This window comes from Triturus cristatus, chromosome 7, assembly GCF_964204655.1.
Source record: "Triturus cristatus chromosome 7, aTriCri1.1, whole genome shotgun sequence".
NCBI classification, from domain to species: Eukaryota; Metazoa; Chordata; class Amphibia; order Caudata; family Salamandridae; genus Triturus; species Triturus cristatus.
The window spans coordinates 133318339-133333649 of NC_140590.1; the positions used below are offsets into that span (position 1 = coordinate 133318339).

Genomic DNA, 15311 nt, shown 5'->3' on the forward strand with positions numbered 1-15311 from the left:
ATAGGAGGCAGCGTCAGAATCAATGGGTATTGCGTTGGAACACCCACAGCAACACCCATTGCCCTCCCCTTTCACGCTAAGCACACCGTGAAAGGGGGCCTTGACTGGCTTAATGCAGCCTTGTAAATAAGACAAAGCCCCTATCACCACAGGAGCATCGCAAAAAGTGACGTCCCCGTGGCGATAGGGGCTTGTACATATCCCCCTCAATATCAACTCCTGTTGCACAGGAGTCTGACTAGTGTGAGCAGCATGTGTCTGATGTACATTAAAGGCTGACCTGTGGGAGATGTAGTGGTCTGTATACAGCAGAGACTGACTGACAAGTGTGAGCAGAAGGTGTCCCTGCCGTACATTAAAGTCAGACCTGTAGAAGCTGTGTGTGTCACTGGAGAGCAGAAAAAGATCTGTGGGAGAAGCGTATGAGCGTTGCATGTCAGCGTCTGACTTGTGCGAGTTGGATCTGTCTACAAACAGCAGAGTCTGATCTGTTGAGGATACAGGTATCTGCAGCAGAGTTTAACATGAGGGAGCTGTGTGTCTGGTACACATGAGTCAGGCTCTGGAAGATTCATATGTCTCTAATCTGATGAATTGGACTGATGGAGCTGGTATTGACAGCTCCCTCATTACCTCTTACCTCGATCATTCAGCTGACTTATGCAAGTAGAGAGCAAACACACCTTCGATCAAATCAATAATTGTAGAACCAATTTGGCTACACAATAAGGACCAGGAATCAGAGATAAAGTTAAGGGTTTTATTAAAAGTTAGCAGTCAAATGTATGTAAATCATTATTCGCGTCACACTATAAAGATACAAAATAACAAGGGGATATCCAAACCACCTAAAGAAATTTAGACGCGTTAAGATTGAACAAATGAGCTGCTCTGTAACTGCTATACCGAGAATTAGCAAAAGGATCTGATGCTCTGAGAAGAGTCCTTGGCTTCTCCTTTCATTCATGAATACTTTTCGAATGCAGTCAAATTCAAGTTAGAAATAATTCCATCAAAAAGTCTAAAATCATGGGGGAAAGGAATTAATTAAGCAAATAGTCGGTATCATAGGAACTCGTCCAGGAGTCTTTCAGAGGAAAAGGAATGTTCATTGCGAGAAGTCCAAAGGGCAAGAGCCAAGAGGTCTGTACCTCTTCCAGTTCAAGAAAAAAGAAGGCAGGGGAAAAAAACAAAGAGGTCTGCACCTCTCTGAGTCCAAGAGCAAGTAATCCAACGTCCAAATACATGAATATCATTTCATATAATTTAATACCATTTAATACCATTAGAGTTGAATGGTCGACACCCCTAACTCACGCCATCAGGGGCTTCACAGTCCATGTCCCAATTCACACATTCAAGGTGATACTTTACCAATATTCTTATGCTGATTCTGGGAACGACAGAGCCCTTGGAAGTCATATAGTCCTATTAGCAAGTACTCTAACTCTTCATGTACTTTGTCAAGGTCTTCTTCTCAAGCATTCTCTTTATCACTAACACAGTATTGTATCTATTTCCAAACTAACAATCTCTGTGAACATACCATCAATAGAAAGTCATGTCAGCAGAAACGAGAAAATAATGTCTTCTGCAGAGGCAAAATACAGGCCTAGTTGAGAGAAATGAATGCAAGATTCAGTTGTGCACATTTAATAATTGTTAATGTGCACATACACCTAACATAAAGCAAGCATGACAGTAATTAGTAATTGTAATTAAAACAATTATTCAGCATGTATTAACATAAGCATTATAATATAAACTCATAAACGTAAATGTAAGCTCATACTTCATTCAAATGCTGCTGAAACATTAATATACACATTATAAAAATCTTGTTTCTAATTTAAATGAAATGCACATATGAAAAAAAATCTATTGGTAGGCCCTTAAACATAATCCATTTAAAAACAGGATGGTTCATTCATATTCTAAAAGTTCACGCAATATATTCTTCATTAATGGAGGATAAAGCACACAGTAAATATATGAGCTCTGTAGCCCTAACGGGTCTGGTGCATTCTTCAGGGCCAAGGATCCCTAACTACCTTGTAATGGTTGAATCACCGAATTTGTTTTATGCTAAGAAAACAAATGGTATCCCAGGAGAGTCCTACCTAAGTTGAGGTGTAGGTCAGATTAACCTCAGACTTTAGGGTATACCGGCTTCCTGGTCAAAGAGGGGGTGATGTATTTTATAATCACACAAACTCCAAAAGGTACATCGTGCCTTGCCACCTAATAGAGCCCGCTCCTTACCGCTGGTACCAGGTGGTAAGGAGGTACACCTCAACTCAGGTAGGGCTCTCCTGAGTTTACCTTTTGTTTTCTTAGTATAAAGCAAATTCAGCGCCTCAACCGCCGGAAGGTAGTTAGGGATCCTTGGCCCTGAAGAATGCCCCAGACCCGTTAGGGCTACAGAGTAGGGCAGAATCATGTTGGACCAACAGAGAGATGGTTTGAGCCATTGTCCTCAACATACCATCTTGCCTTGCCTGTAGTCACCAATTGATAAAGGTGTTAAGCCGGGGAACTGTAAGGTATGTTTAAATCACTGATCTGGATTCCATTCTTATTCAGTAGTTTTTTATCTAAGAACTCCCTCTTGGGCTGTGTCTAACAGCAGGTCAAGTCTGCCCTGGTGGCACTGTCCTACCAGGGTGGGGACGGATTGACGATAATGAAGAATGACACAAATGTGTGTGTGAGGCCTCCTCTTCCATAAGGATGGACTTCCCTAGACACTTGGACAGGAATACTGTGACGTCCTTATAGGACTTTGACGTGGTTTCCTAGTTAGGGGTCACAGTCACTTATGTTTATACATCTACCAAACTTTTTGTGGTTGATGTGTGTCTCAGGAGGACGAGTGGTAGTTTTACCTTCCCCTCTCTACTTGTGTGAGAAGAGTTGCGGTTCAGATGCGACACTTTTGGTTAATACTTTAGGACACAAAGATTACTGTGCTAATGCACACATTTAAATTTCGTATTCTGTGATATGTAAGGGTTGGATGATTTTTATGCACCTCCAGGACCTATAGGAGCTGCATGCTTGGTGTAGCTCAGGGGCAGTCCTCTTTGAGCTGTACGTCACTGGTATTCTGCAGAGTCCGACCTGTGTGCATGTTGCTGGTATAAAGCAGAGCGTGACCTGTGCAAGGTTTATGTGTATGTGTTTGAAATACTGCAGTAAACAAAAAAGTGATGGGAGGGATGCTTGAATTAATCTCAGCCAGTAGAAACAGTCCAGCCAAGCCAGCTTATATCTGAACTATAACACAAAACTGTATTTTCCTGAGTGTCTCCTTATTCAAAAAATTATGCTTGCCATCTGTCTGTAATATGCAGTCATTGTATATATAACTCAAAGATGACATCCCTCTTTTAAACAGCAGCAATGCTTTCCAGTAATTTCAAAATGGCCATCCTTTTTTCACACTGCAAACAGTGTATTCATGCCACTCCAAGATGGCCACCCCATTGGTGCACAGAAATCATCAAATTTCCTTTTTAGGTCGAGCATAAGCACGCATGCTCTGTCTGCAAGACCTGTAGTCATCAATACCACCAATTTTTTCCCGCCTCCTACTTACCATTGCCTCACTCCGATGTTGCTTTTCTTTGGTGCCTCCTCACTCGTTCACTTTGGCCATATGCCATGTCCGGTCAAGGCTCAGGCACACGAGAAAAGCACCGTTTCCTTACGCATTCCCTCTTCAGATGCTGTCTATCAATCAATCAGTGTTTATTAAGTGCAGCTACTCACCTGCAAGGGTCACAAGGCACGGGGGTAGGGTCACGCAGCTCCTGGAAATTTATGGTGATTTGAACATCCAGGAGCTGTGTGGGAGAACTCCTTTTACTTTCTGCCACCACGCGTCGCAAAACAAATGAGGAAAAATAGGTTTTCATGCCGCGCAACAGATTTCAGCAGGCACTCTGGCACAATTTTACTTTCATTTCCTCAGCAAAATGCCATGTTCCATGCACCTTTGATCAGCGCAGTAGCAGCGAGCATGGCACAGATTAATCGGTTTGTCAGTGGAATTGTTTGTTGTTATCTTGCACACGCACCACCCAAAACAGCTTGTTTTTAAAGCGCACGCACGCATAACTTTACTTTCATTCCCTCAGCAAACTGCCATGTTACAGGCGCCTTTGATCAGCGCTGTAGCAGTGAGCATGGCACAGATAAATCAATTTGTCAGTGGAAATGCTTGTTGTTATCCTGCACGTGCACCACCTAAAACAGCTTGGGGGATATTCTCAAGAACGTGCGAAAACTGTGGTAACGTGGTATTCCCAAATCGGCGCTACCATGCGTTAGGCCCACGATAACACGTCAAATGTCCATGATACAGTCAACGCGATGCCGTAAATTTGGGAAACAAGAACGCAAAATCACCAAATTGCGATACAAAAACCAGCGAAAACCAGCCACAGACCTGCAAATCCCGCGCGTCATGCGGGAAAATGCACTATAAAAACAACAGGAAAAAAGGGAGAGAAAAAAGCACCTGCAGAGCACCATGGATGCCCCCGGACCCAGTGCAGAGGCCAACGCAAACCCCACAAGCCTCACAGACCACCAGCAAGGAACAACGGGGTCGGTGAAGGCCAAGGAGAAGAGTGAGAGGAAGACGAGGTGCAGTCCGCAGGAAAAGCAGATTGCCGTCACGGAGGTGACAGAACACTACCATCAACTGACACACAATTAGACCAATGTGAATGCAGTCGGAGTGTCGAGGAGGGCAATGGAGGAGGCCACAAGGCGCTGGCATGTAGAAAATCAAACCAAGCACAAACCCGCTACCAACAGGAAGGCAGCAATGTCAACAGGAGGTGGAAGTCCTGCGCCTCAGGAGGAGCAGGAGGAAACAGGGGCCACAGTCATCAGTGTGAAGACACTACAAGGAGGTGGGAGTCTGGACACAGCACGAGAGGACATGACACAACATCAACAGGGTGATTAACGACCAGGGACTGGTGGGGCGGGGGAGATGGGCACAATGGCACACATGCATAATCATGTGTAGCACACTGCACACCCACAGTGACCCTGGATCATGTCCCTCATCCCCGTGACACACTGCAGCACACACACATAGCAATAACAGCACATCCACATTGACGACAATGTGGCACAAAGTGCAACATTCACACTGCAGAAAAGAGGACACAACTGGCTGCGCTCATGCTCTGAAACAGCCCAACCACATCTATCAGAGCAGGAAACTGTGAGAAGGAAATGTACACGTACAACCTAACATCCATCATGTAGTTCAAATGTCCACTGTCCCGCATCAAAATCCAGCACCTCCCAAACAGTCACAATGTACATAGTCATACAGTCTGCCTGTAAACAAGAACAATGCACCAACATACATGTCAACACAATGTCAACATGCATCTCCCTTTCACATTGCAGAGGGATAAACAACACCTCCAGCAGAGCAGACCAGACAACTCACCAGTGATGCTGGAGAGGACTACCACACCTTCGACACCGCTGCCCCACAACAGCTCATGGACATCCCAGGCAACCCACCATCAGGACCACGGCAGCCAAGCTACATAGAGGAGAACCCAGCTCCTGCACAGACCACACAACAGAAAGCACCCGCCAGCACGGCTGGCTCCCGACAACTCACTGAGCTACACATGGTATTCCAATACCAGGTGTCAGGATGCCAAACAGAGGTGGCCGAACAGGTGCGGGTGGGATCCAAACCCATGGAATACGAACTGGATCACATGCGTGGGTGTCTAATTCCCCTCAGGGACCCCCTATACCACACAAAGGAGACCTACACTGCGACAGAGACACATGCATTTGCACATTTTCAGTACTGAACCACGCCTAGAGGCACGCAATTTTCATTCACACAACCACGCTGGACCTGCATATGACGGCCCAGTACACTCCTCTAACGTATTGAGTGGGTGACGATAAAGCTACATGTTCAAGGTTCAACACGCTGCCTGTGGTGACATGTTGGCGTCCGCAGTACACAACGCAATTTAATGTTGTCGGGCCCAGGGCCCTCATGCATACATAATGACCACAAGGACACACGCAGATAGTTTGTGGAACTGGCCACGGGCATGTGCACGCGGCCTCTTTATTGGCAGGGCCACATCTGCAGTGACGCTTGTGCTGGATGTGTGGGGGTGAGTGGTTGGTGCTGGCAAAGTCTTGAACAGTGAACAGCAGTAAAATAAAATGGAAACAGATAACACCAGCATAACAGAGACAACTGTGGAGCATCATGGAGGTAGCCGGAGCTAGTACAGAGGTCATCTATAATGCAAACAGAAGTGTCCGTGAGTTGCAGTGCACTGGGGTTGGGCCACCTGGAGTGCCGAGCAGAGTATCAGGCAGATGATGGCATCCACCACAGGTGTGAGCAACTCCGTTAGCCAGCCCGTACGATTGTTTCGACCGTTTCGACTCTTGCAGTTGGCGTTTGGAGGTGGACCTGGCCGTGGTGGCATGTGCCTCCTGCGGTGATGCGTCGTCCAGGCCGGTCAGGACTCGGTTTGATGTGTGAGCCCTGGTTTAACGCAGTTGAGTCCGGAGGCAGCGGACAGCGCAGGGCCACATGCACATGGCAATGATGACCCCAAGGCCATCGTCTCAGTGGCCATCCAAAACCTCAGGAGCCAGGGTCCCTGACTTGAGCTGCACAGAGTTAGTGGTCCTGGATGCACTGTAGCTGGCACAGGCACACCGCCATGGGATGGTGACTTGCGGTGCAGTGAGATGGGCCACGCTAGCTGAGCGGGTCCTCATCGATGTCCGAGGTGAATGTGGCGGAGGGTTGCGGGGACAGTGGAAGGTGTCCTCCAGGGCATGATGCAGAGTGTGTAAGCCATCCAGAAGCAGCAAATGGAGGAGTGGAATGCTACTGCCTGGTTTTTGCCACAAAGTCAGTATCACCGACATGACGGTGACGACATCCCCCAGTCCATGGTCTCAGTTGCTACCAAGGTTCAACGAGAAAGTGTCCATGGACCTCGGGGAACAGACTTAGTGGCATCGGAGCTGAAAGGTGATGCAGTCTGCGATGAGGTCTATACAATGACATCAAGTCAGCCATAAATAAATCAAGACTGAGTCCGAAATGTGTGACCTACTCGACTGCAGTGTAGGCCCGAGGCACTGGTCAGCGCGGGCCAGACCCAGTCCAGCATGCTCCTCCTGCAACACTAACACACAACGTTGACATGGCATTTGGGGGTGACTCGTGGTTGACGGAGGTAAAAGCACCAGAGCTGAGAGGGTGTTCAGTCAGCGACGATAACGTGTCCTGCCTAGTATGGATTGGATTGGCGTGAGGCCTGCTGGACCGCAGTGTAGGCCAAGAGCGTAGTCATCAAGAGCCCACAGACACGTGTGGTTGGGATGCTATGCGTAGACTTGGTGTCACCACATCGAAGGGAGTACAGTGATGTAAACGCTGCATTAATGTGTGTACTCGGACATTGTGTGAACAAGACTCAGTCCCAAATGTGTGAGCTACTCGACCGCAGTGTAGGCCGTAGGCATCAGTCAGCAGGGAACCACAGCCACGTGCCATTGGCTTGCGATGCACAGAGTTAGTGACACCAGGGCAGTTGTCGGTAGTGTTCGATCACCTCCGTAACGATGATCCTTTTTTCCTCCTGACTGAAATGCGTCATCCCCTTACACCTCTCCTTGCGTGCAATGATATGTACTCGGCCATTGAAAAATCAAGACTCAGTTCCAAATGTGTGACCTACTCCAGTGCAGTGTGGCCCAAGGGCAGTAATCCGCGTGGGCACACAGACATGTGTGGTTAGGATGCTATGCACAAACTTGGTGTCACCACATCGAAGGGAGTAATGTGAGATAAAAGCAGCCATAACTAATGTTCTCTGCCATAGTGTAATCAAGACTCAGTTCCAAATGTGTGACCTACTAGTCCGCTGTGTATCCCGGTGGAGTACGCGACACAGAGCCTGTGTCGCAGAGGCCGTGATGGTCTGAGGAGGCTGCCAGGGTTGCGACACTCGGGCTTGGAGCTTGCCCCGGCACGTGGTGGGCCCTTTTTGACACACGCCGGTGTAGGCAGGTGTGCATTGAGGCCTGGGTGTGCAAGGCCTGGCAGGACTGGTACGGGGACCAGGGGCCCGGGGTGCAGCACGCGCACATGATTGCAGGCAACACCGCTCACTTCGACGGCCTCGTGGCAGGGTGAGGGGCGCCGCCCTTGCAGGGATGTTGGACATTCCAGAAGGGAACCACGCCCAGAGTTACCTGCTTTTTATTCACACCCCTACGCTGGCCTGGCGTACGCCGGGCCAGCCCACTCCACTCACGCTTACAGGGGGGACGTAACAAGCTACATTTCCGGGATCTTCCCCACTGGCTGGGGTGACTTGGTTGCGTACACTGTCCACTACACTCCATTCACCAGCGGTGTATGTTAACATGGATATGTTTGTGGTCTACACACTGTAGTCTGGCCATCGCATCCACGCCACACTTGGCATTGTGTACATTCTCATTTATCGGTCACTTGCCTCATTCGCACATACCTGGTCCCTACCTCTTCCCATAATCTGCTATCGAGTGGCTGAGGTGCCATGCCATTGATGGCTTATGTGCATGGCTGACCCAGGTTGCCACAGTAGGTTGTGCTGTCATGTCTGGTGGGTAGGCATGTTGTTTGGCATGTCGTATGTGAGTTTGTGATGTGTGCATTCCTAGTGTTGTGAGTTGCATGATTGTGGAGTAGAGGTGTGTGGTGTGTTCATTTGGTAATTTCCAACGAGCTGCGCATTTCCATAGGTGCCAGCCTAGATGCGCTGATTGATGATGGACTGTCGGAAGATGTAGGACTCATGCACTCTGCATGGGTGGTTGGTGTCGACGTTGGTGGAGATTCCCCGGTGGTCCACTATTGCCTGCAAAGTTGTGGAATGCGTGTGGTTTCGGTAGCAGATCTTGTGTACAGTGTTGCCAGAGGGCACAAGTGGGACATGTGTGCAGTCAATTGCCCCCTGACATGTGCGGGAAGGCAGCTATGGTGTAGGCGCCTTGCTAGGTCTCCAGCGGTTCATGCGCAGGGTGGGGGGAGTATGGGTACTGGGGTACCAGGCTGATGATGGCATCCGGGGCAGTTGTCATGGACTTAGATTGTGCTAGCTTTGAGACTCCTCCAACTCTGGCATTTGTTGGTTGGAAGGTCCCAGAGCCAACAGGTGCAGCGCAGTTAGCAGCTTTGTCTGCGGAGGGATGTTGGTTGTCCGCTGTGTTGGTACCGTCAGCCTGTGGGCAATGGTGGTCAAGATGCGTAGCATGGTTGTCCTTTTGAGCCTGTGGTAGGCAATGAGATTCCCTGGTGTTGAGTCTGTGAGGTTGGTGCGTTTTCAAGAGGTCGCTGTCTTCGTCTGAGCTTCCTCAGTGTTGGTCTTGAAGGGGTGCAGGGGGCACCGTTGGGGTCCTGGTGGTGGTGATTGAGGGTGTTGTGGCCCTGTTGGGGTGCCGAGCTGCATGATCATTGGCTCCATGGCATCTGCTGTTCTTCAGGTGTGGTGCTGGGCTGGGCTCCCTTTTCTGGTGCAGGCTGTCGTCCGACTCTACACCTGGTCAGAGCAGGTGCTAATTTTCTGCTGCTACCACGCCTTATCACCTGTTTGTGATCTTTTCGCAGATCTGGCTGGTCGTAGAGAATGTAGAGGTGTGGTGTTGTCACAGCTTTTTGCTCGGGAACGCCTACTCTGCATCTCAGTAGCGATAGTTGCCAGGGCCATCTGTGGCGATTTTTTTGGAGGATGCTATCGCCGGAAATCTGGTGATATCAGCAGTTGGCACCAGCTTGTGAATGGGGCGGTAATTTTAACGCGACTTTGGCTGCGCTAAAGTGCCGATAACTCGGCGTTAGCTCCTTGAGAATATGCCTGTAGTGGGTTGTCCCCACGTGTGCAGGAGGTACAAGTAGACGCTGTAGACGTGGCCAGGTAGAAGTAGATGAAGTTTATTAAGATCTTAGATGCAGATACAGTAAGCCCAGAACAGGCCCCACCAGGAGTTGCCTCCTAGCTGCTCAGCCCATCTTCCCAACTGTCTCACACACACACAGGCACCCAAGCATTCCACTCACACTAACATTCTACGCGGAGCACTCACACTGGCTGAGCAGCTAGGTACAGAATGAAAGGGAACATATTAACATGACCTGAGGATACTACAATGCCCCCTTGTTTTTAATGCACCTTGGTGGGGGGCTCAGTATGTCAGTGGAAATGCTTGTTGTTATGCTGCATGCACACCACCCAAAACAGCTTGTTTTTAAAGCTCTTTGGCAGCGGTGGGCCGTTAAAGCGCAGATGTCTGGTGACCAAGATTAGGGAAACTGACATATGGCTGACAGCAAGGGGGTAAGGATGGGCAGGCACCAACAGGGATGGGGATACGTGGATGATTCTGGCAACCCGCTTTGGCCTTGTGGTATTCACACAATACTACATGGTACAGAGACCTTTTGTGTCAAGGAACATCTGATTTCGGGTTGTTTCAAAATGTAGGCACGCCACTTGCGCAAGGACTTCCGCCTGTTCCAGCGTCTAAAGAGGGATATCGCGGGGATATTCGGCCTGTTAGCAAGCGCGATCTGTAACTGATCAACAGGATTGTCGATAATACGCCTACAGAACGGTCAATGCCCTCTCCACGTCCTCTCCTAGACCTCCTGTCATTTAAAACCATAACATAAGACATCAGTCTGCTAAAGAGAATTTGTAGCGCTGAGAGGACATCCAGTTGTACAGAAATATTTGTAATAATGGCAAAAGTATATGCTAATAAACTAGTGCCGTCGGTTTAAGCACCAAGTTCATACTTATGTGAACTGCACTTTACAGGCCTACCCTGCTGAGATGCCTGAGTGGGTTAAAGCGCTTGCTGTAGATATATTGGTCTATAACCTCCAGGATGCAGGTTTTAACCCCTGCAATGCAGTCTCCGCATTTGACAAGTCGGAAGCAGATAAAATGTATAACATTCAGCAAAATAATAGCATTGCTTGCTGTACAGTGCTCTGGAGCGGCAACAATGTGGTGACAGCCAGCATTATGAAAACAAGAAGGTACAAAAACAGTTTTAGAACTTCTTAAAACATTACATTGATGTTAATCTGTGCAGGGTTCACGTTCACTACCACTTCTGCCCATGTTTCTTTTGCTTTCTTACATATATAGGGCCATATGTATGAAGCCAATTTGCGATCGCAAACGCTTAAATTCCCAGAATTTCAGTGTTTGCGATCGCAAATTAGCAGTGTGCAATGTATCACTCAAAAATCCCCTCGCAAAATAAAGAATTGCAAATTTTGCAATTCCCTATTTTGCGATTGCATTTAAGGAATCACAAATTGAGATTCCTTAAATGCAATGTAAGAAGCACAAAGGAAAGTGAGATTTGGCCTTAAGGAATCGTTAATTATCACCAACTACAAGTTGGTGGTAAATTGCGATTTCTCTTAAAAATGCACTATTTTGTATTTTTTAAAGTGCCATGGGGCGCACATACATGCCCTTAGGGCATGTATGTGTGCCACATGCGCACACATCCACATTTCAGAGGTGCAACAGAGTGTCCTTTTCACACCCTGGCACCCTTGAAATTGCATTCTCAATTTGCGATTCTCTAATTGCTAATCGCAAATTGAGAACGCCTTTCCATTCATTCGTATGGGCCTCCTTGCCCATAGGAATGAATGGGAAGGTATTCCTTATTTACGAATCTCAATGTGCGATTCACAGATAAGGAATATGTGGGATTCGCAAAATTATTAGCAAATCCCACATACATTGCATTTTGCGATTCTCAAATTGCGATTTGCTGAAAATCGCAATTTGAGGATCGCAAAACTCTATTTTGATACATATGGACCAATGACTTTTGACTGTCAGTGCATTTTTCTTGCTCTTTTTCAGCTCTACTTAGGTTTTTTGCTTATTTTCCCATTTTCTGTTTTTTTAAAATTCCTTTACTTTTCCCCTCTTAACCTTCGGGCCTCTCAATAATTTCTGTTTTTCTAAATCTCGCCCAACAGAGAGCTCTTAACTGTCTGTAGGGGCAAAGGGTCTTTTAGACATATCATTAAGTTATAGTGAACTTAGGGCCTGCCCATTGCTTACTGTTCATTGACTTTTTTGCCACTTTCATTTGCTTACTTCTTCTATGACTAAGGTATTGGCATTGTAAATGACAATGCCTTTTATTTATCTGTTTTAAAAACAACACATAAATAAAAGGCAATTGTCATTTACAATGTCAATAGCTCAAACTCTAATAAATGCAATACCTATTGCATTGCAGATGCTTGTTGTTCAAGATGCTGAGGTCAAGGTTTTCCAACGAGTAGCTCATGAGCTACTTGTAGCTCCCCAGCTACCCATGAGCAGCTCTCCTATGTGCAGCCCAACATAGTAAATTAAAATGTTTGTTTGTCTGAATCAGGTGTGATTCCATAATTGGAAACTATGAGGCTCATTACGATGGCGAAACGATCGCCACTGCATCGTTCCACCAACGTAAGGAGATTTACTCGCCGCCATATTAGGATGGCGGTGGGTATCGCGGCAGATGCAAAGTCCATCCACGGCTTTTTTGCCGGTGGCAATCATCACGATTGCCTGCTGGGCAGAGCTGGCCCACTAATATGGTGGCGGTGCCTAGCAGGCACCGTCCGCCATATTAGGATGTGGGTGGTGGACAGGCCTTACTATGGCTTTGATGTAGCCATGGGAAGACTGGCGGGTATTGGCCTGTTGAGGGCCCCCACTGTGAGGGGGGTGGGCGGGGTGCACTGCCGGGGGGGGTTACCCATGGTACCCGCCTGCAGTTCCATGCTCCAAGTGGCAGGCAGTGTGTGGTGCCTGCCACGTGGTGCATGGAAATGCTGTGCATGCTCTTTTACCATTGCGGTCGGTGCTGCAACCAGCAGCACCGTCCGCAATGGTAAAAGGCTAGGATGTACCCGCCAGTATGGCGGGCGCATCCTAATTGCACTGGTTGGACTGCCGCACGTCTGGTGGTCGGTCCCATCACCTTTATGATGGCGGGCGGACTGATGTCCCCCCGCCATCATAATGAGTCCAACAGTTTTTAAAATGTGAATTTTCAGATCTGATAAGCTGATGTTTGGTAAATTGATGCTGCATTGGGGAGTTTCATGATAAATATTCTTTCCGCGGTGCCAGGCAGCTTTCTGTATATAACTGCTATGACATGTAGAGGAAATTAAAATTTGAAAAAGCCTTTTATTTTTTTTACATTATTCCTGGTGACCTTGCCTAATGCTCTGAGATGGTCCTACACGCAATAATGAAAAATAAAAAGTAGTCACTGTTATAGCACTGATAATTTGTGTTAGTAGCTTGTGATGATTTTCATTGAACATAAATACATTTTTTTACAAAAAAGTTTGGAGATCCCTGCTCTAGATAGCTTCACTTCAAGGACGATAGCCTGTAACCCAATTTCGCATGATTATCACATGTTGAGACTGCTATCAAAATATTTACAGTCGCCTGTAGCCACTGGCAGCATGTCTATTTACTGGTCATGATTCTCTGGTGTCCAAGTGCATCTTATTTTCCTTCACAGGTGTTCTTGGGTTTTCTGGGATGATTGCTGGAACAGTTCATCTCATTTGGTTCGTGGAAAACTATAGTTATTATTTCTCCTGGACATACGCCATAGGATGGTTCGCGGTCATCTGTTCTTTTGCTTCTGGTAAGTGAGGCATATGTTAAATTAGACCTCTGTGTCATAAACTGAATTCCCTTTTTGCATTAGTTTTCACAAAGCTTATCAAGGGTAAAATGACTACAGCTATCTACAGTGAACCAGTTTAAAATCTTTATTTCTCTCTCTTACTCTCTTCTGCTGACCCTAAATATCATTATACATCACTTTACTGCTCTTGATTCATAATTCTATCAGTTCACTACCATATGGACGTCAGACCATTGTCTCTTCACTTTCCTGCCTCTCTGACCAATGTCATCACCTTCCTTTTCTCAAAACCACAACAAGATTGGGAACTAAAATGAGCCTTTGGGAATGACTTAATACCAGCCTCATTCTACAACTGCTGAATTGCTCAGAGAGAATCACATGCAGTGCGACATGACCCTATTAGTTTTTTATGGTTTAAATCTTTGATTGACATTTAAAAACACACAGAAAAACTCCAACAATGGAAATTATCAACACCTTGGTGCCGATCACGATCCGGTAAAAAATATCCCCGTGCGACTCGTATCCGGTCTTTTTACCGTACGAATCGTACAAGTGCCGTACGAACTGGCAATCACGATTCGCATGGTAAAAAGTCCATACGAACCGCATTGGGAATCATGCCCCACACGTCCTCGGGTCGGAAAATGTGTCCGACACGTCCTCGTACGATTTACCGTACAAACGTGAAAGGTGAAGTCCGACCGAGGAATCACGATCCATCCCGTGCGTCCGAGGTTACAACCGGATGGAAAAATCACCGTCCGCACCGAACTCCCATAGCAACCATGGAGACGTGCCCGCATACGCGCCGACCCCCCCCAGCCCCCGTACGTACGCGCCGACCCCCCCTGTATGTACACCCGTGTACGTGTCGAACCCCCCCGTGTACGTTCGAGTCGTACCCCCACCCGTGTATGTACGGTGCGTACCCCCAGCGCTACGCGCTGGGGGTACGCACCGTACATAAACGGGTGGGGGTTCGACTCGAACGTACACGGGTGGGGGTACGACTCGAACGTACACGGGTGGGGGTACGACTCGAACGTACACGGGGGGGGTACGACTCGAACGTACACGGGGGGGTTCGACACGTACACAGGTGTACATACAGGGGGGTTCGGCGCGTTCCTACGGGGGCTGGGGGGGGGTTCGGCGCGTTCCTACGGGGGCTGGGGGGGGTCGGCGCGTACCTACGGGGGCTGGGGGGGGTCGGCGCGTACCTACGGGGGCTGGGGGGGGGTCGGCGCGTACCTACGGGGGCTGGGGGGGGTACGGTGCGTACCGGGCCACCTACTCTGGTCGATTCGCGCCGTACTTCGCTTTTGCGGCACTTTTTGGGTGCCGTGAAAATATTGCCGTCCGGACTGCTGTCGGTTCGAATCGTAATTCCTGGGTCGTGAAACGCTACCTGAAAGCGTCCCGACGTCACGTCGCAGCATTCCCGGATCACATTCGTATGTATATTTTCGTCGGTCGGTGTTTTTTACGATTCGTACGGAAATGGTGTTTCCGTGCGAATCGTAATTCCA

The 15311-nt window shown here is 48.0% G+C and overlaps 1 protein-coding gene across 8 annotated transcripts in view; it reads left to right on the forward strand.

The window, feature by feature from the left end:
• The window catches only part of LOC146809025 (uncharacterized), a 154104-nt gene that overhangs the window by 106135 nt on the left and 32658 nt on the right, over positions 1-15311 (forward strand). For 5 of the 8 annotated variants that reach the window (XM_085615830.1, XM_085615829.1, XM_085615825.1 and 2 more), the window contains one exon: positions 13645-13773. The exons of the other annotated variants lie outside the window; for them this stretch is intronic. In XM_085615830.1, the coding sequence (XP_085471956.1) occupies positions 13645-13773 (129 nt within the window). The remainder of the gene's footprint in view (positions 1-13644; positions 13774-15311) is intronic. 8 annotated transcript variants of the gene reach the window in all.